We start from the raw sequence: 21434 nt of genomic DNA, 5'->3' as shown, positions 1-21434 counted from the left end.
AGGTTTTCTTATTTTATTTCATAGAAGGCATAGCCTTTATATACAAAAGAGATTAACCTAAGTATTAACATAAATTACAGAATAATACTTAGACAATATATATTTACATATAACTACTCCTCACTCAATAAATTCTCCCACTTATATATCTTTATGTATTGTTTTACATTAAACCAGCTTCTCAAAGCAAAGATCCAATTGATGAAGGAATACTTATCAGACATCATATTGTTTGGAAGATAAATGGGGACAACTCTGGGTATTACTGGCTCTGTTCACTTTCTATCGCTCTCCATTTTTGCTATGTTTGTATCTTTTTTTGTCGTCGTCATACATCGTTAAAACAAAGAAATTTTTTTTTTCAAAATTAAACAACACAATAAGGCCCAAACAAATCAGAATTCCATTCATAAAAGCCCGTTTCTCCTTTTGTATTTTTATTATTTCTTTTACGGGAAAAAACCCGAAAAATACCTGATTTAATTTTTTTTTGGACGTTTAAACCTGAACTTTTATTTTTGGAAGAAAAATACATATACTAATTAATATTTCTTATTTAAATCTCAAAAAAAATAAAATTTTGTAAATTTCATACCTACGATCTCAAAACAAAAATATAATTTCAGTTTTACCCCTACCATCTAAATTCATGTTTAAATGATATGGCGGTAACTTTTAAATGATGTTACAAAAACTTTTATTTGTATTTGTTAATAGTTATATTTTAGCTAAAAAATATTTTTTGATATTTTTGTTCTACTATTATAATTTTATTTATATTGATAAATAAAATAAATAGAAAATAAAATAAAATCTAATCAATTTATATAAATTAAAGAAAGTAAATAGAAAGAAAGTTTATAAATAAATTTTAGTTTCACTTACAAATCAATAAATTACAAACTTTTAGGTCATTTTAAATTAGTTTTGCTTACAATTTTTCCAATAGCACTTGAGTAAACTTTGTATTTTTAGATTTTTTGTAATATTTTTTATTTTTATTTTATAAGTAAATAATAATAGTAAAAAAGATATCAAAAATTTTATTTTTGAGTTACAATTAGTTTTATCAAACAAAATTAAAAATTATTGCCACATGATTTATACATCAGTAATTAATTCTTATAATAGTGGTAAAATTGGAATTTATTTTTGTTTGAGAGCATGCGTATGAAAATAACAACCGTTAATTAGTTCAAGTATTTTTCTTCCAAAAAAAGGTTCAGGTTTAAATGTCCAAAATAAAAATAAACCAGGTATTTTTCGGGTTTTTTCCCTTTCTTTTACCCTCAACTTTTATATTACTTTTTTTTTTGGTGAATTCTCAACTTTTATATCCCCTATATAGTAAAAGAGAAGTACACTTTCTCTTCAAAAAAAATAAAGGTGAAATTACGAAAAACATTAAAAAAACAATACCTTTCAACATGTCATTAAGGGTAAAAATGTCTATGCATGCGTATCGGGTCGGGTTATTTTCAAAATGTGTAACCCGAAATTTCGACTTGGATAGTAGAGACAATTCTTATTTTCAGATGCCTAAAATATTGCTAATGGGTTTGCTATTTCGAATGGGCCTGGAGAAATATAATACAGGAAGGATCCGTGTACAACCAATGCTTTTACTCTTTTGGAAATTAAGTGGCATTGGAAATGAATCAATTTGAAATATTAATTACGTTGACTAACGTTGGCTCATTCCACCAACATTTGAAAGGTAAAAATTTAATGGCCATCGAATATTATGGGCCAATTTGATTAAAATTAAATGGAAATAGAATGTGAGAATATTAATAATACGATCATTTTTCTCTTTTTCATAATGTGGAAATATATCTATTTTAAACCAAACAATAACCAAAAGTTATTAAAATGTATTAATAATATATATTTTTGAATATGTTGCAATTAAGTTTACAAAATAGATATATATATTACTCAATTGACAAAGACAATTTTATTATAAATTTAAAATCTTATTAAAATAAAGTTTGAATTTCTAAAACGGGTTGGTTAAATATATTAGTTAAATCTAAGCGGGTTGGTTAAATATTTTCATAAAATTTTATATTATACTTTATTGATAGAAAAAGGTTTAAGACATACCACATCGGCTAAATATTTTGGACAACCGTTTTAAACCATTATAAACATGACCAGTATGCTTCTAACTATGAATGAGCATGAAGTTTAAGTTATAGGGCTTTCAATTTTAAAATTTTTGTTTGGATTAGTAAAGTTATTTATTTGAGCATATAAATTTTAAAAAGTTTCAAAATATTATAATTTTTAAAAGTTTTCAAAGTTTAAAATATAAAATATTCAAATTAAAACCAAATTATAGAATATTTAAAATATTAGAAACGGGTCAGAATATTTTTGCAACGGGTCATAACATGATACACATATCTTAAGTTTTACAATTCAATACTTTGTAATAACAAGAATAAATAATATGCAAAATTGTTCATTTTACGGGTCTTAAAGAACATAATTAAATCAAATTTTAACAATAATACATACAAAATCTTATTAACAACATATATTATTCAAATATTGATTAAATCGAATTTATAAATATGAATAAATTTTACTGATAAACTATATTAAGTAGTTTGCTATATCAATCACGGTACTTCACAGGTTATTTTGTTAAACTCAAAACTATATAATAAAGCGAGTAATCAATAATATTTTTACGAATGTAATCCATTACAGATTGGTTATTCAAAACATATATGCGTTACAGATATGTATGATTCACTATAATCAACTCCATTTATTTAACACAGCTTCATGCACATATTCGCTACTGTTTTTGGATAATAGTCAATACAAACTTATTACAAAAATTAGTTACGAAAATAACAAATTCATAATATACAAATGATATATTTGTATCACTTAGTAAATTAAAACATATGAATAATAACTCGATAACTTTCCTCCGCGCTGTAGCGAGGGTCCGATTCTAGTTATAATATCTTTTGCATCAAATTTCTGTCTTTTTCTTTATAAAAAACAATAATTTAACTGTTTGTTATAAGAAAAGTATCCAAACAATTAATAATATATAGTTGCATTCCAATTATATGAACGATATTCTGTATCTAAACAATCTTTTCATATTAAAAACATTAGATAACTATTATAATATGTACTTACGTACTATCAATTTCCAAATTAACAATTACATTCAAATTATGCAACCATCTACAGTTATCTAACATACTTAAACCAAAATTATATACTACAACTATAACTTTCTATTAAATATTTTATTAAATAAATTGTTCCATGATGTATTTTTAATAACACCGCATATAATGATTTTCAAATAAAAAAACATTAAAAAAATTATAAACATTAATCTTATAAAAATGCAAAATATGACGGGATAGGGTTATATGGTGGGATATGTTCGAATCGATATCATAAAAATTTAAAATATTTTAATTCAGTATTACAATACTGGTAAATCATTCCATCCGATTACACTTTTTATAAGATTACGGCACATACATCCAATAACGCATACTATTCATTATTGCAAAAACACCAAAAACTGTAAAATCTATAATAATACTCAATCTTTTTTTAAGAAACTCAATTTATAATACAAATTTATAAAAATTATAAATATAAGCAAATTAAAAAACAAAAATGGACCTGTGGTGTACCACGGGGTAAATCCTAGTTTTTTGTTAATTTGAAAATCCATGGTTATATTTCAAAGTCTTTCCTAATGGATGCATTACCATAATACCATTGTTGTTACTGAGAATGTTTTTATTTTTTGAGCATTTAACAACATGTCTTTAGATATATTCTTAAATAATCAATGTATGTCCTTTTAATAGAGAAACATAAATTTCATTGCGGTGCCGGTGTGGTGACTCGACATGGATTTTACGCCAGATAAAGGATTGACGACCTATTTCCCCCCGATAACTATTATATCGTATTAGAACTACACAGAACTTTAATCTCGTCTTCAAGCTACCCGAATCGATAGTTATATTCCTATTTCTCCCCAAATCGATAGTTCTCATCTAATTTTCCAATTTTCTGGGTTTGAACGGGTTACGAACCAAACCCAATTAAAACCAACGTAATCCTGGTATAAAACCAAATTTTAAACCCGACTCGACCCTTTAAATGATCCGATCCAATATTGTCTTCTTCACCCGGTTCTTCAAGCAACAAATCCAACTTCTACATAATCAAAAATTGATTTAATTCGATTTAAGACCAGCTTCGATAAAATCGATTGTGAAGTTGTTGTCAAAGAAGAAGAATAACATAGGACTCGATTTAGCGGCAGCTTTCTCTGCTTTCACGTTATCCAAATCAATCGAATCCATTGAGAGAGATATAAGGATTGGAGAAAAAAGGGAAAGAGATGAAGAACAAAATGGAGCAAACTTCTTCTCTCACATCTCCGACGATTCTTCATCTCTCATCTCCGAAAAGCTTCGACGGCCGCTACTCCTTTCTCCATCATCTTTTGTCTCATGATCAAGCTTTGGGACCGTTAAACTCTCACCATCTGTTTCTTCTTCTTCAGCTTTGTCATTCTCCTTCTTTATCGTTGATTAGTGGTGGTGGAGATGATGGTGAGATTGAACAAGGCGCCCCATAGATCCCAATCTCTAAGCACTTTCCCAGGATCCTTCAATTAGGAAATACCACAAGCTTCAATCGCCTGGGAGTCACTAAATGGAGAAGAAGAAGTTGTAATTGAAGGATGAAGATCCAGTTTTTTCTTCTTTTTTTTCCGTCTGGGAGTCACTAAATGGAGAAGAAGAAGGAGGAAGGAAGTGATCTTCTTCGTCTTCTTCGTTTTAATTTTTAGGTTTTTTTTAAACATTAAATAAAAGGTTTAATCATGTTTGACTAAATTAAAATTGAAACCGGGTTGAGATAAAATTTAATTTGGTTAATAAGATTTGTTAATTGGTTAAGAAAATATTAAACCAACAGTAAACCAATTGTTAACCATATAAACCCAGATTTTTGGAAATGTAGGATGAGAAGTATGATATCGAGGGGGAAAATAGTGTAGAACTATCGATTTGGGGAGATATAGGAATAGAACTATCGATTCGGGTAGATTGAAGACGAGATTAAAGTTCTGTGTAGTTCTAATACGATTTGATAGTTATCGGGGGAAAATAGGTCGTCGATCTCCAGATAAAGCTCAAGTCTTCTCAACACAACAAAAAGCTTAAGCCATGACATAAATTATGTACGGTTAGTCGTCAACTTCTTCATGTCTTAAAAGGCTTATATATTAGGACATATGGTTTTCCATCCTGATCTTTTTAGACAATGTTACATAACTCTGTCTTTTTAGATAGTCGTTACATATTTAGTTCTGGCCGGGATTACTTATACAATAGAAATTATAAAAACTTAAATTTGTAGGTGTAAAATATATAGATTTATTTTGTAAAAAAGCCCTAAAATATGTAAAAATAGGTCCTAAATAGCTGTAAAAAATTGTAAAAACAAAAAGGTCTCTGTGCAAATGCACTTGTTGCACATGTGAATCGTCGGGCATGATTACACCGTATATATCATATCAGACATACGAATTATAGTGAGCGACTTTCCCGTACGTACGGGTTAAATACTAGCTTTGATATATTTCTGCAAACAAAAATTTATATTTAATATGATTCAATAAGAACAAATCATCATCATATATTTCAAGATTTGTAGAAATCTCTTTAGCTAAACAATAGCTAAATTCTTATTACAATATAGATCAAAGCAAAAAATCACTAAACATATATTATTTAGTTGGCAAGGTAAAAAAAATAAAAATCTCATTTTCCAAATTCAAAGATGGTATTAGGCCCGTCTGAGATGATACAAAGATTAACGCCTATCTAACACCTGTTAGTTGTTCCGTTATCAGACTTACGATATGTTGTTTTTGGCTTGAACAACTTTGTTTCATGTTTTAATCGGTAAGTCAATGTCTATGTATGATTTAAATGGCTTGCCTGGAAGTTGATGGTTTAATTGGCCGAAATGACTCGGTTCATTTAACCTTTGTAAGCTTATAAAACTCTTTAAAAATCATAAAAAATCTTTTAAAAGCCTATTCAAAACCCTTGTGAATCCTTTAAAAGACCTTTCAATTTTTTTTGTAAACCCTTTTAAAAAAAATTTAAATAAATTGGGCGGGAATTTTTTTGTGGAAATGTTTTTGTCGGAAATTTTTTTTGGGGGGGAAATTTTGGAAGGAATATTTCATCCAAAAAAAGAATATTCTTTCAACTAAGAGTAAAATGGTCATTAAAATTTAAGAGGGGGAAAAAATAAAAATGGCAAAAAGAGGTTAATTTTGCAAAAGGGTATGATAAAAATTTTATTTGAGAGATTTTCTCTTAAATTATTGGAAGTGTGATAATTTTTTAGAAAAAGTTGTGCTACAATCTAAACTATATTACTATTACCGATAGCATTTTTTCAACTACTGATAACATTGTAACAACATTTCTTTTAGGATATTTAAAATTCATTTATTTAGTTTAATTCTTTTCTATTTAATTAATTTTCTATTAATTATGAGTACATAATATGCACTAAATAAACATTTTAAATATATTTAATTTAAAAAATTTGATGAGGTAGATGTGGATGTGGATAGCCTAAATATAAAATTTCATCTTAACTATATTATGTTTCTAAGTGTAACTATTTAATGGTAACTATTTTAACCGTATATATAATGGTTACAATTAAGGTTAAAGAAAATTATAACTATTAACCGATGGTTAATCAATTATAACCGTGTTAACCGTAACCGTGATCATACGTAATTTTTTTAATTTGGACTCTTTTATTAATTCGTATGTTTTGTTAGGCCTAATTATTTATTAATTGGGTTAGAAATATTTAATATCGAAAGCCCACTAATGGCTTAAAGAAACAAAAGGTAAAAATAAGAAATGTTGTTGTTGATGTAATATATATAATAAAAGTAATAAAGGAAAATTGGATTTATTTTATCGCCGCAGTGGTTCATAAGAAAATATCTAGGTTAAGAAGACGATGGCTGGCGACGGCGATTCATTACGGTCCGATGAGACGGCGATTGAATATCCAGTGCAGAAGAAGCCAAAGATAGAGGAAGCCAAAGCCACTGATGATGCGGAGGCGAAGGAAGAGGAAAAAGAAGAAGAAGAAGAGAGAGTGCCTAGTCATTTAATTCCCTTCAATTTCCGCGGAAAGCTAATCTACGATGGCCTATTCTTGGACGAACCCGAATGTAATAGACAGCGAGATCTCTTTTACAAACAATTTGAAGAGTCTGAGGTTATCTCCATAATACCCTAACCTAAATCTCAGTTATGTAAGATGCCTCTGTCTAGAAATATTTTGTATGTGAATTATTGCATCTCTTTGTGCGATATCTATTTGGGCGTGATTTGTAGAGGAGGGTGGGGAAATCAGATATTGAATTCGTCATAGGGACTTAGACTAGAGAGCAGCCTTGTTGTTTTCTCTGTTTGATCCACAATTTCCTGAACTAGATCTTTTCTTTTTCTTTCTTACCCCTATTTGCTGGTTATTGATCTTACTTGTCTTGTTTTTGTATGCATCTTATCATAAGTTTCTCTTTTTGTACTTTCAATATCGTTTGTTGTTCAATCTTTAGGGTTTTGATGTGGACTGGGACAGCTTTGACTACACTTTTAATGTTATAAACTACGATTGGGATCCAGATGTTGATTGTAAACGAACCAATAAAGAGCTGATCGAACTGCTCATACACTTAGCCATTAAAGAACACGATGAAGAATATGTACGTTCGTTGAGAGCTTGGTCTTAATCCCTCTTAGCTTAGTCGTTTGTTCTCTATTCTCCTACTTATCTTGTTTTTGTGTGTTTTGTTTTCTCTCTCTGCAGGGAACACAACTTAAGTTTGTCGAATACGTCAGTGCACTTCTAATACCCTGCAAAGGTTATAATTTTCATATTACATTTTTGGCCATTGATCTTAACTCATCAATTCAAGAGCCAAAATCTTACCAAGCAAAGGTCTACAAGTTTCGCGAAGAGATATTTGTTAAAATGGTCAGGGTCAAACCTACACAATCATGAAGTTTACCAGAGGTATACTGCTCTTCGATCTGCTTTTCTTGTTGTAACCTTGTGTTGCTTCTTGTTTAGTCTAAGTTGTAACCTTTGCTGCATACAGGTCATTCTGATCGAGACAGCTTCAAGCTGCAATCACTCTTCCTTTTGTTCCAAAAATTGTTGGTGGGATGTTAAAGACTTTTTTTTTTCTTTCATTCAGTTGTGTTGTGTACTTTATTGTAATCCAGTGTCTCCGGACATATTGCCTTAGATCAAATCTATGACCTTACTTTGTTGGTCCTCTTTATTAGTGTGATGATACTGAGTACAGTTTTATCATAGTTTTTTGTCTATTTTTCTTAAGATTTAAACGATCAACATCCAATATATAGTAAAAGAGAAGTACATTTTTTCTTCAAAAAAAAATATATGTAAAATTACGAAAAACCTAAGGTATTTCATACCCTTTGGTGTATCATTAAGGGTAATATTGTATATTCTTCCGAGTCGGATCGGGTCAATTTCAGAAATATAACCCGAAATTCAGAGATGGATATTAGCCACATTTAATCGTTTCAAACACACGCTTCTTACTCTTTTTTGCTGATGGGCTGCGATAATTAACGGGCTTCGAAAACATGTATGGCTTGTCATATCAATTTGCACGTAAAGCATCTTCTTTTTTGGAAATATTCAGCATTTGGAAAAAATAATAATATTGTTTCACATTCTAACTAAACAAAAAATCTGTGAACGGGAGTTTGAATATATTTTCCACTAACAACTTTATAAATATATTTAATACCCATCTACATATAAACCGTAATATCTGCTTTACCTTGGTTCACTTTGATTCTATACAATATTGAGATTTTATATCAAAATATCCTTTATTATTTGTTAAATAATTTACCTAAATGATATTATACGCGGTTTTAAAATTTAATATAATAAAACCATTAGATTTAGAGGTTGAGTATGCTCATATTTTACCTAAAATCTGATCGTACATATAAGTATACGATCAGTTGAGTAGACTCATATTTTACCTAAATGATATCCAAACTTTAGTAACAGAGTAAAAACTCATTTAAAAAAACAAATATTACTCAATTGACATATAAAATATTATTATAAACTTAAAACTTTATTAAAACAAAGTTTGGATATCTAAAACGAGTTGGTTAAATATTTTGGTTAAATCTAAACGGGTTGGTCAAATATTTTCATAAAATTTTATATTATACTTTATTGATAAAAAAGGTGTAAGACATACCACATCGGTTAAATATTTTGGAAAATGAATTTAAATCATTATAAACATGACCAGTATACTTCTAATTATGAATGATCATGAAGTGTAACTTATAGGGGTTTCGATTTTAAAAATTTTGTTCGGATTAATGAAGTCATTTATTTGAGCATATAAAAATTTAAAAAGTTTCAAAATTTTATAATTTTTATATGTTTTACAAGTTTAAAATATTTTAATATTAAAACTTTGAAAACATTCAAATATATTAAAAAATTATAGAACATTTAAAATATTAGAAATGATCAGAATGTTTTTGCAACGGGTCAGAACATGATACACACCACTTAAGTTTTAAAATTAAATACTTTTTAATACCAAAATATTACATAAATTATATACAAATTGTTCATTTTTACGGATCTTAAAGAACATAACTAAATCAAAGTTTAACAATGGTACATAAAAAGTTTTACTACCAAAATATACTATTCAAATATTGATTAAATCGAATTTACAATACAAATAAGTTTTAACGGTAAACTATATTATGTATCAACCTAAATAAATCACGGGTTAGTTTGTTAAACTCACAATCATATAGTAGAGCGAGTAATCAATGATTTTTTTCCGAATGTAATATGTTACATATTGGTCATTCGTAACATATATTCGTTACAGACATATGTATGATTCAACATAATCAACTTTATTTATTTAATACAGCTTCATGCACAAACCATACTTCCTACTATTTTTGAATAATATTCAATACAAACTTATTAAAATAATTAGCTACAAAAATAGCAAAATCATGATATAAAATTGATATATTTGTAAAGAAAAATAAATATTAAAAATACTTTTGTATCACTTATTAAATGAAAACATATTAATAACCAGATAATTTTCCTCCGCGCTGTAGCGCGGGTCCGATTCTAGTTAAAATATACAAAACCTCAATCAAATTCATGTTAATAGGTTATACGTGATTATGTTTCTACAATGAATGTCTTCAGATGATGTCAAAATAAAATAATAATTAATGTCTACAAACTTTGCTGGTATAATTGGAGAAAACCATATCAATAAACCGGAAAACCGATTAAACCAGACCAATTATGTATGAATCCATTTTTAATTATCTTCAATAACTGACAATGGTTACTCGTTGTCGTTGGCCTTGTGGATTCAAGTCTTCAATTTGTATTCCTCCTTCTTTTAACCAATCACTTAATAGATAGATTCTTTCGATGGAGAAAGAATACAAATCCTTCTTCTTTAATGTTTTCTTCGACTGGCCTTAATCTCTCTTTGTATGGGAGTTACGTACGTTTCTCTTCTTGTCTTAATTGTGATTTTCTTTTATGCCACATAAGGAACACTTCTTCTCATTTGTAACTGCCAAGACCCACAAAAGTACACCCTTCATTATTGGTTTATAGCTGTGCACCTTTTTATGTGGTTTATAATTTATTAGCTACTGTTGCTATATGCACATATACAAAACCAATAACATGAAGGATGTACATAAAGTAAGGTAGAAGCATTATCAATAGAATTATGATAGCATGTTACCACCACATTCAAATTAGACTATCCCTTTACATTAACTAGATTTAGCACAAAATGTAAAGTTGAAAATTATGGTCTTGCATGTATGTACCTAAGCTAGCTTCCTTCAAGGATACTCTTGACATAAATTGGCACTCAACACCTCAAACAATGAGATAGTAATGTGTAACTTTACGATTCCACTGATGATTAGAACAGTCGCACAACAACTGAGTTTTTTTGGGTTACTAGTTCTTTGGAGAGGGGCCAAAGATTTTAATAATTTTTATCGCCTCGCCATTGTTCAATACGAAAGGGTTTGGCTAATTGGCTACATACATATCTAGTCATATTAGTTGGTCCGAAACCTTAATTTCCTAGCAAATATTATATAGTGCATGTCTGCAAATTTTTTTAGAATTCTTTCCTTAAAATCTAATATTTTTCATAGTGGTGCATATCTACTAATATATAAAAAAATTTCTTAAAACTATTATTTTTTATCATCCTGAAATTAATTACATTCAACTTGTAGATAGGATCGTACGTAAAAAAAAAAGTAAAAAACAAAGAAAAGGAAACAAATACCAAGAAGAAGATTGAAGTATATCCTAATTAATAATATATCATCCTTTTTTTTTTGTCATCAATAATATATCATCCTGAAATTTAATTACATTCAACTTGTAGATAGGATCGTACGTAAAAAAAAAAGTAAAAAACAAAGAAACTGAGACAAATACCAAGAAGAAGATTGAAGTATATCCTAATTAATAATATATCATCCTTTTTTTTTTGTCATCAATAATATATCATCCTGAAATTTAATTACATTCAACTTGTAGATAGGATCGTACGTAAAAAAAAAAGTAAAAAACAAAGAAAAGGAAACAAATACCAAGAAGAAGATTGAAGTATATCCTAATAATATATCATCCTTTTTTTTCCTGAAATTTAATTACATTCAACTTGTAGATACTAGATAGGATCGAACGTAAAAAAAGTAAAAAACAAAGAAAAGGAAACAAAAATTAAAAAGAAGATTGAATCGTACAAAAATAGAAAAAACTCGTGGGAAACTAAGTAAGTTTTTTCTAAGGTCAGTGTATGAGGTCAGTGTATGATGTGGCGGAGAATCCCATAATCTTATCTTCTTACACAGATTAACCAATTGTAAGCAAAGAAAAAAAAAAAAAAAAAAAAATCTATATATTATTGCCTCTAAAAGTCTCACAGTGTCACCACACCAACGTAAACACAAAAAAAGCTTGAGTTGATATGTCTGGAACAGAACAAATCATGTCAACTAAGTTTAACGGCGTTGCCTCACCCACCACTGTCCGAGCTACCATCGTCCAAGCCTCCACCGTGTACAACGATACACCCGCCACTCTAGGTAAATAATTAATCAATCTTTTTGTAATGTTTTTGGTTATGTTAAATTTATGTAACGCTCTATGTACTTGGAGTTTGTAGAAAAGGCGAAGAAGTATATCGAAGAGGCCGCGAGCAATGGATCGGAACTGGTCGTGTTCCCGGAGGCGTTTATCGGAGGGTATCCTCGCGGTTTTAGGTTTGGTTTGGCTGTGGGAGTTTTTAACGAAGAAGGCCGTGACGAGTTCCGCAAGTACCATGCTTCAGCCATTCCAGTTCCTGGTATGAACTTCTTGAATACTTAACCTTTGACTAGCTTATTTTTTTTGTTTTGTGGGAAAAAGTCAAGTTTAAAATGTTTTTTTAATATGTATACATAACCTTTTCCAATAAACATATCTTTGATAAACGTCAATTTTTATGTTACACAAGTATTCAAAGTATATACACCACCCCGATTCTTAAGATCTACTCCTATATTGTCTAAAAATATACGAATATTCAGATCTTGATTTTAAGTTTCATGATCTGTGAAAACTTGGACATTGATTCATCCTCGATTCGTTATCCAACTAGCTAGTCCGTCTACAAAAAAAAAATGATATGAGAATTGGATTAATGTTATTATTTATTGATATGATACTCTTTACCTTTTGTTTTGGTTTTGTGATGAACCTGTAGGCCCTGAAGTAGAAAAACTGGCGGACATGGCAGGAAAAAACAACGTGTACTTGGTAATGGGAGCGATAGAGAAAGATGGGTATACACTCTATTGCACAGCTCTTTTCTTCAGTCCACAAGGTCAGTTCTTGGGTAAGCACCGTAAGCTCATGCCCACAACCTTGGAACGTTGCATATGGGGTCAAGGGGACGGATCAACCATCCCCGTTTACGACACTCCCATTGGCAAACTAGGTGCTGCTATTTGCTGGGAGAATAGGATGCCCCTTTACAGAACTGCATTGTATGCCAAAGGTCAGCTTTTAATTCAATGTAGTGCACCACACACACCTATGCTTTTAGTAAAAGATTCCTTACTTTTTTGATTTTTGGCTCTAGGCATTGAGATTTATTGTGCACCTACTGCTGATGGTTCGAAAGAATGGCAATCGTCCATGCTTCACATCGCGATCGAAGGTGGATGTTTCGTGTTGTCAGCTTGCCAATTCTGCCAGCGTAAAGATTTCCCTGAGCATCCTGATTACTTGTTTACTGACTTGGACGAAAACAAAGAACAAGATGCTATTGTCTCCCAAGGTGGAAGTGTCATTATTTCACCTTTGGGACAGGTTCTTGCTGGACCAAACTTTGAATCCGAGGGTCTCATCACAGCTGATCTTGGTAAAACACATATATACTCTTCTTTGGTTTTCATCTTAGGCTATAGAAAAGTATATGTTCTTGAGCTAAACATATCGATAATGTTCATTTTTTTTTCCATCCAGATCTTGGTGAGATAGCTAGGGCCAAGTTATACTTTGATGTGGTCGGACACTACACCAAACCAGATGTTCTCAGCTTGACCGTAAATGAGGACCCGAAGAAGACAGTTACATTTGTGTCAAAGGTGGAGAAAGCAGAGGATGCCTCAAACAAATAATCATATATTTTGGTACTCCTCAGTTGATATTAGTCACATGTAGGAGTCAAGTTCAACATGTTATGTTGAGTTTCAAAATTTATGACTAAAGTTTGTTTTTTTTTTCTTTTCTTTCAATAATTGAAGAGGACCAATTGGTAAGATCAATGTTTGAGAAACCAATCGGTTCTCTTCTCTTGTATTTCAAGATTGTGCTATTTTTAAGTTTGAGTGTTGTGTAGCCGTAATACCAACCATGTAGCCAATTGTGACAAAATAATAAGGCTTTGATTTCAGTTATGTTCTTCCTTTGTTTTGCTAACACATATCTTTACATTAAAAATGTATAATTAGTTGCTTGAGGGTAAAAAGAAAACAAAATGTATAATTAGTTGCTAGTATGGAAATGAACAGCTAGTGTATACAACTAGCTATTACACATACTACTCAACATGCAACATACTTAATAATCACACTCTAAAAATAAAAATCAACACAACCCTACGAAAATCTTTAAGCCTATACAATTCACCAAACGCGTTTTAGAAAATCGTAATCATCACTGACCAAAATATTCAACAATAGAACATCATATAATAATTATCTTGTTTATAAAGTGTATAAATTAACTACTATTAAACAAAATATCAAGGAAGCTCGACAACCTTTTTCTGATAGAAACCGAGTGTCACCTACTCATTATAACATCGTACACGACCAATTTTAATAATCTAAATAATCGAATTTGGCACGTTGATATATATATAACAAATAATATCATAAACAAAGCAAAGAATCACAAAGATGATCTATATAAATGGAGCTACACTGATCACTAAACCATGAAACAATCTGCTAAAACTCATTAGACATGGGACTTAAGACAAAGCAAAACCTCTCCTTTGGGTTCATCTTCGTCCTACTAGTTGGCTTTTTCGCAGTCTCTTACGCTTCTGTTCCTCGGAAACTAAATCCACATCAACGCATCGGTTTCTTGAAGCCTTTACCAAAGTTTTTTTAACTTCAAGCCTTTACAAAAACCCTTCCCCTTCATCAAGCCCTCACCAAAAGTCTTGCTCCCCAAGCCACTCCCAGTTAGTCCAAAACCAGTCAAACAACCACGACCACGACCACCAACTCCAGATTTCGATCCTCCACCTGATGTAGCCCCGCCTCCTCCCCCTCCTCCTCCAAACTTCTTCAAGCCTCGACCTCCACCGGATACTCTAAAGTCCATCACCGTCAAGCCTCTACCGGGTAGTCCAAAGCCGGTGATCATTGTCAAGCCCCCACCTATACTTCCTACAGTCCCCTAACCTTTGTTGTAGTCAAAGGCTTGATGTTCTCAAGATTTTCTAAGATTTGTGTGTGACAGTGTGAGTGTACAAGAATGTGAAATGATTTATGTTTAAGATCTCGAGATATAGGTTATAAAATATATATATGACTTAATTTGCTTTATGCTTTGCAAGTATATTTATGTATCTCTTGCTCTTTAATCTAAATTTTTTTATTAAAAGAAGAAAGTATATTTATGTAACCTTAAAAGAGTCTCTTATGTATGTTGAATCGTTGACCAAATATGTCTGACTGTTAAAGCAACAACATGAACTGGACTTTTCTATTGTTTTTCTTTCGACAAGTATTTGTATTATAAATTACAGAGTCAAATACATTGAAAGGTACATCATTCTTCATAAGCGCACCAACAAAACCCATTAACTAGCTCAATACTACCCATCATTCTTTAGCCTTTTAATAATTTAAGATTGTGGCCTTAAAACATTTAGAGACGGCTCTGCTGACAAATCTTACAACAAAGAATAAGATGATTGTAAATCCTTTAACAAAAAAAATGATTGTAAATCCGTAATTGGTCAGGCTTATCGTATCCGTTCCTGATTGGCTGATTGATCTTTAACTTGCATGCAAAGTCATAAAGCATTCTTGAAAAAGATATCGAATCTTTTTTGTTTTCTTGTGTGTCTTAACTCCGCGCTCCTATAAGAAATCACGAAACAGAGAGATCTTGGACGAGAAGGTATAATCACTTTTCATATATAGTTGATGTGCCAAGAACTGATATTACTATCTTATAAAGTGTTAGGGCTTTTTAGAGGGTGCTAGTTATAAAATAGGACCTCGTTGAGGCCCAAACCGTTATTGTAAGTTATAAACAAAGAATAGAGAAAACCAAATCGGGTCGTCGTCGCAACGTTGCGTCTCCGCAGAGCTGTCACAAAGGCTGAAAGGCAGCAGTAGTTATTGATTGGTTGAATTATTAGAGTAGTGATTAAGTATCTTTTAAGGACTCAAAAACTAGTAAGTCGTATTTAGACTATGAGCTGTTTGATACACACGTTTACATTCCCTATATGTATCAATATTGATTTAATATTATTTAAGATATCCCAAACTGATGATAATTACATGAAAGCACACTTTTACTTCATGGAGGGGGAAAAAACCCTCTTTGACGCGGACACCTAAATAAATTTGATTATGTTCAAGATTAACTATTTTAAGATTTCAATTCACATTGATAACTATATTTTTCTTCGATCACATAAATATATAGCACTTAAACTGTTACTTTTTCTAGTAAGCCAGTAAGGTGGTAACTGGTAATATGATTGTTTCATGTACTCATTATTTTATTGGCAAGTACATATATATGTTCAACAAAACTTGATCCTAAATAGATATAGTTTAAATTCTACTTTGAACAAAAATGGATACTACTAAAGATTTGTATGTTCTGTCTGGAAGAGTTTTTGGAGAGTTGACATTGATATGTAAATGAAAAGATAATCCCGATAATTAGGGGATTTCTTACATGATTAATAAAAGAAAAAAACTTAATTATACGTTGGCCCAAGGATTCAGCATAGATTTAAAAATGGTTTGGCCACATGCAGAGAGATCCATGCATGTGAATTGTTTTCTATACAATTACAAATCTTACAACGCATCTACGATTCATTCCTTACGTGACATTATCCCATTCTTTTAAACTATAACAAAACAAATTCTTAATTTAGATGATCTGATTCACGGGCTACATTATTTTTACTAGGCGACAAAATTTACCCACAAATTTTGGACTCGCCTCCATACAATACTTCTCTCGTAAAGTACAACAAATTGTTAGATTTTGTATTCCCACTTAATGTTTTTAACGAATTATATTCTAAAGTTTTTGTATTAGTACTTTGACAGAACTATTTCAAATCATCGTATATACTTGCCAACTATATATAACACCCTTTATATATATGTTACCGACTCTCAGAATATGTCATGAAAGGACAAATCTATGCCATAAGGAGATCAATATATATTAAAATTCATCAATCACGGACATAACAGTTAACACAGTCGCTTTTCTTGTGGAAAGCTGAGATCTTAACAGTTAAAACGTAAACCAAGATTTAGTTTATCTAAACTAACAAGATCGGTTGTATCAATCCTGTAGGTACGACATAGACTGCATCAATGTAGATTCTCGTTTAGACAAGTTTTTAACTGGTCTGCAATGAATGGTTTATGATTTTTATATGTATCAGTAGGTCTTTTGCTTTCGAGTTTTGACATTTAAAAGAGGAAGATAGTTAAACATGTTTTAAACTTTTTGAAATATACGTGCATGCATGGCTTGTGAAAAACGTTTTATCCCCGTGGTTAATAGAAAGCTACTAGTAAGAAAATAAATATCTTTGACATGAGTAGACATATAATTTTTAAGTCTTTGGTTCTGCATAGCACACATCGCCTGACATGATCTGTAATCTATATTTTGTTGCGTAATTTAATTTAATAATACATTTTTGACCACTACCATTATTTTGATATTGATTAATACATAAAACATAAACTAGCTAGCTAGCTTTGGACCTATCTACAACAATTTGATTCTCTTTTTCTCTATTTCCGTGTTTGCTATGGACAATATCTAAAGCTACAATATAGATAGGTATAGACAAAAATACTATATATTCCAAAACATTTTGCCTAAATTCCTCATGTAACAACATATGGACCCAATCATCAAAGGAGCAAGATAAGAGGAAGGATCTCTTTCTATCTTTGTGGGTTTTCAGAAAACTGAAAGTGCCTATTTAGTCAAATGATAATGATAACTTCCTTCGTTAGTTGTCTCAAATGGTAATCAAACAAGGCTGTGCCAATATACATCCTTTGTTGTCTCAAATAACTCGTAGAAATGCTAACAACCCACTCCATCAGAAGATTAAAGTAAAACACAATTCTAAAATAGGCTATAACATATTTGGTTATATAAACGAATAAGTCTTAAACTATTTACTTCTTATGACCAAGTGACAATATTGTAATCATATTATATAGTCTCAACTTCAATCATCTTACTCGCAATTTGACACGTTCATATCATCACGGATGATGATAATGATCGAGAACAATTTTATAATAGAGAAAATAAATATCTTTGAGATTTGTTTTTTCTATAAAAGGAAGAAGTCACTTAACAGTTTAACGCACTTCATTACCTGTTCACAAACCCGAACCCTAAACCTCAACATGGGTCTTCTACACAAGCAAAACCTCACCTTTGTGATACTCCTCCTCCTCGGTCTCCTCGTCGTCTCTTATGCTTGTGACTGTAGTGACCCTCCTAAACCTTCTCCACACCCCATTAAACCGCCTAAACATCCCGTTAAACCGCCTAAGACCCCCACTGCCAAACCACCTACTCACACCCCAAAACCACCCACCGTTAAACCACCTCCTCATACCCCAAAACCGCCCACCGTGAAGCCTCCACCTTCATGCCCTCCACCTCCTCCCACTGTGAGGCCTCCACCACCCCCTACACCGTTTACTCCACCTCCTCCCACTGTGAAGCCTCCACCACCACCCACCGTGATGCCACCACCACCTCCAGGTCCAACACCAGAGACGCCATGCCCTCCACCACCCCCTCCACCAACCCCATGTCCACCTCCACCTCCACATCACGTACCAACACCTAAACCAGAGACTTGTCCAATCGACGCACTGAAACTAGGCGCGTGTGTGGACGTGCTAGGTGGCTTGATTCACATCGGACTAGGGAAAACTTACGCTAAGGCAAAGTGTTGCCCACTTCTTGGCGACTTGGTTGGTCTTGACGCAGCGGTTTGTCTCTGCACCACCATTAGAGCGAAACTTCTCAACATTGACCTCATTGTTCCCATCGCTCTTGAGCTTCTTGTCGACTGTGGTAAGACTCCACCACGTGGCTTCAAGTGTCCAGCTCCCGTAAACAGGGCTCCTGCCTTGGGTTGATCTCTTTTGTGTTAAAAAATTTGATACGATAAAAATTATCAAGATCTAGATTCTTCTCTTTATGTTTTGCGATAGCGAAAAGAGCAATTTAAAGGATCTAAATATCGTTATACATTTCTCTAAAAAATTTTATGTAATTGTAAGGTGATTATGTACGTTGAAATAATGTTATACGAAACTCGATTTTTAAAAGGACAAATTCACTACGGCAGTGGTCATTAATCGACGTGTACATGTGGTGTATGTCGTCTTTGACGACCTTCAATTCTCCCATACTAAGTCAGTCAAAATAGACATATAGTATGTATTCTTATATAGACAATTAGAATACAACCAAAAAGATGGCCCTGTCCCGTTTTAAGATTCCAAGGAGTACAATAACAAAGAGTTCGTGTCACATAGAATGTGGTGATATCTTTGATCACCGTCACCAATTCAACGCCCTATGTATCTTTGCGTTATCTTATGAATTTTTTTCCCTTGCTTTGGATTGTTTATTTGTATTATTTCCAAAATACTATTATGTAGCCAATAAGGTTTTCGAGAAAAATAATATTTTTAATAATGAAGAAATATAGATTTTGATAGGTTTTGTTAATTATCATAGAAAATCTAAAATTATTTTTTATTGGTCTTTGATTTCTGAACGTGAGATGAAATTTTTTTTCCTTTCCTTTTTAGGTTTTTGAAAATTTTAAAGACAAAAGTCAAAATCCAAAAGTCAAAATTCACTTTTACATGTGCAAACATTCATGGCCTTAGCGATATTAAAAATTGCAAGTGAATTAATATTTGATCAAAGATATTTTCTACACCTTGAATGGTTGTTGTTGTAGAAATCGTTTTTGGTTTTACTTTCGGCTACTGGACTCTCGCCATCTAGGGTGCGGGAGCTGCCTGGTAATCCCTAGGTTGCAGCACGTCCGGTCGTTAACTGAGATTTTGAGAAAGGAAGATTTTCTATAAAATAAAAAATTTAAATTGAGTTTCAAGAGGTTTTACTAATTCCTTTAAGAAAATCCATAAGTCTGTTTCAATGAGCTTTTGAGTTTTTCTTCTAGGAAGTTTTTGTCTTTAATTTTCCATTTTTTTTTTTTTTAAATTATCATTCAAAATCTAAAACTTATAACTAAAATTTATTATCTAAAACCTATTTAAAATCTCCTAAACATTCATCAGAATTTGACGCCGGCCTTATAATATCATAATTAATATGTAACAAAAATTTTATTGGTTGCAAGTTCTCTGACATGTGCATTATCAAACAACTATCTACGGAAGAATAATTGTTTCATCAGACTTTCAATTGTAAGTTTGATTTATGTGTCTAAACGTGATGACATAGTATTATTCACCTTATAAAACATTTGCGCAGAAATCACACAATTTGACAATCAAAGTTGATAAGCATCATAGCATCCATGAAAGAAGAAGACATTTATGGAGTGAAATTTTTATTTTTGATTATGTCATAGCTGAACACTACAAGAAAAACATGAAATTCCTACGACCGTTTGGGTAAAAATATGGTAGGAAACAGACGTTTCTTACCAAATTCCTACCAAAAAAATGGTAGGGAATCGCCCGTAGGAAATCGAAGATGGAAAGATTATGGTAGGAAATTTCCTACCAAAATCGTGCCGAAGGAAATTGTGAAGGTAACCTTGAAGGAAAAGGGAAGGGTAGTTCTGACGTGTTTCCTACCACTAGTGGGAAGGAAAAACGATACCTTCTAATTTCCTTCTAAACGCTTTCCTTCCAATTTCCTTCGAAACCACGTTTCATTCTACTTTCCTTCGAAACTATTTCCTTCTGTTTTCCTACGAAAATTTAATTCCTTGTAATTTCCTACGAAATGTTTCATTCCAGTTTCCTACAAATTTCCTTTAGCTTTCCTTCAAACGTCGACCCTGCAACATTCCTTCGGATACTTTGGTAGGAAATAATAAATATCCAATAACTAAATTATTCTCGTTTTCATCGATTGTTAATTATATAATTCACCAAAAAATATATTTAAAACGATTTAGATAACAGAAAAGTATTTTACACAAACGTCAATATTACAAACAAAGTTTAGAAAAGCAAATCATCTAAAACAGAGACAAACAACCATAAAACCATAAAAATGTTGAAGATTTTTTGAAAATTAGAAATTATTACTCTTGAGTCTCATCGTCGTCATCTTGAGGATTCTCCGGAAAAGTAGGTGGCCGCAGATCAGGAAAGCGTTGGAAGAGAAGCTTGTTGCATTCCATTAGATACTTGATTTGAAGA

At 31.5% G+C, this 21434-nt stretch overlaps 3 protein-coding genes across 3 annotated transcripts; all 3 read left to right on the top strand.

The window, feature by feature from the left end:
- The first annotated feature begins 7008 nt into the window (after positions 1-7008).
- Positions 7009-8457, top strand: LOC17879612. The gene is made up of 4 exons (XM_006284489.2): positions 7009-7329; positions 7673-7819; positions 7924-8130; positions 8216-8457. The coding sequence occupies exons 1-3, from the start codon at positions 7066-7068 to the stop codon at positions 8116-8118; spliced, it is 606 nt and encodes a 201-aa protein (XP_006284551.1). The 5' UTR covers positions 7009-7065; the 3' UTR covers positions 8119-8130; positions 8216-8457.
- Positions 8458-12127: 3670 nt separating this feature from the next.
- Positions 12128-14153, top strand: LOC17877697 (nitrilase 2). The gene is made up of 5 exons (XM_006283994.2): positions 12128-12296; positions 12377-12556; positions 12956-13249; positions 13334-13615; positions 13720-14153. The coding sequence occupies exons 1-5, from the start codon at positions 12179-12181 to the stop codon at positions 13872-13874; spliced, it is 1029 nt and encodes a 342-aa protein (XP_006284056.1). The 5' UTR covers positions 12128-12178; the 3' UTR covers positions 13875-14153.
- A 4229-nt stretch (positions 14154-18382) lies between these two features.
- On the top strand, positions 18383-19379 carry LOC17878724 (36.4 kDa proline-rich protein). The gene has a single exon (XM_006286163.2). The coding sequence runs from the start codon at positions 18411-18413 to the stop codon at positions 19155-19157; it is 747 nt and encodes a 248-aa protein (XP_006286225.1). The 5' UTR covers positions 18383-18410; the 3' UTR covers positions 19158-19379.
- The last annotated feature ends 2055 nt before the right edge of the window (positions 19380-21434 follow it).

Source organism: Capsella rubella, unplaced genomic scaffold (assembly GCF_000375325.1).
Source record: "Capsella rubella cultivar Monte Gargano unplaced genomic scaffold, Caprub1_0 scaffold_7, whole genome shotgun sequence".
Taxonomy (NCBI): Eukaryota; Viridiplantae; Streptophyta; class Magnoliopsida; order Brassicales; family Brassicaceae; genus Capsella; species Capsella rubella.
Note: the sequence above shows the minus strand (reverse complement) of the source record. Positions and strands in the feature narration are given on the sequence as shown.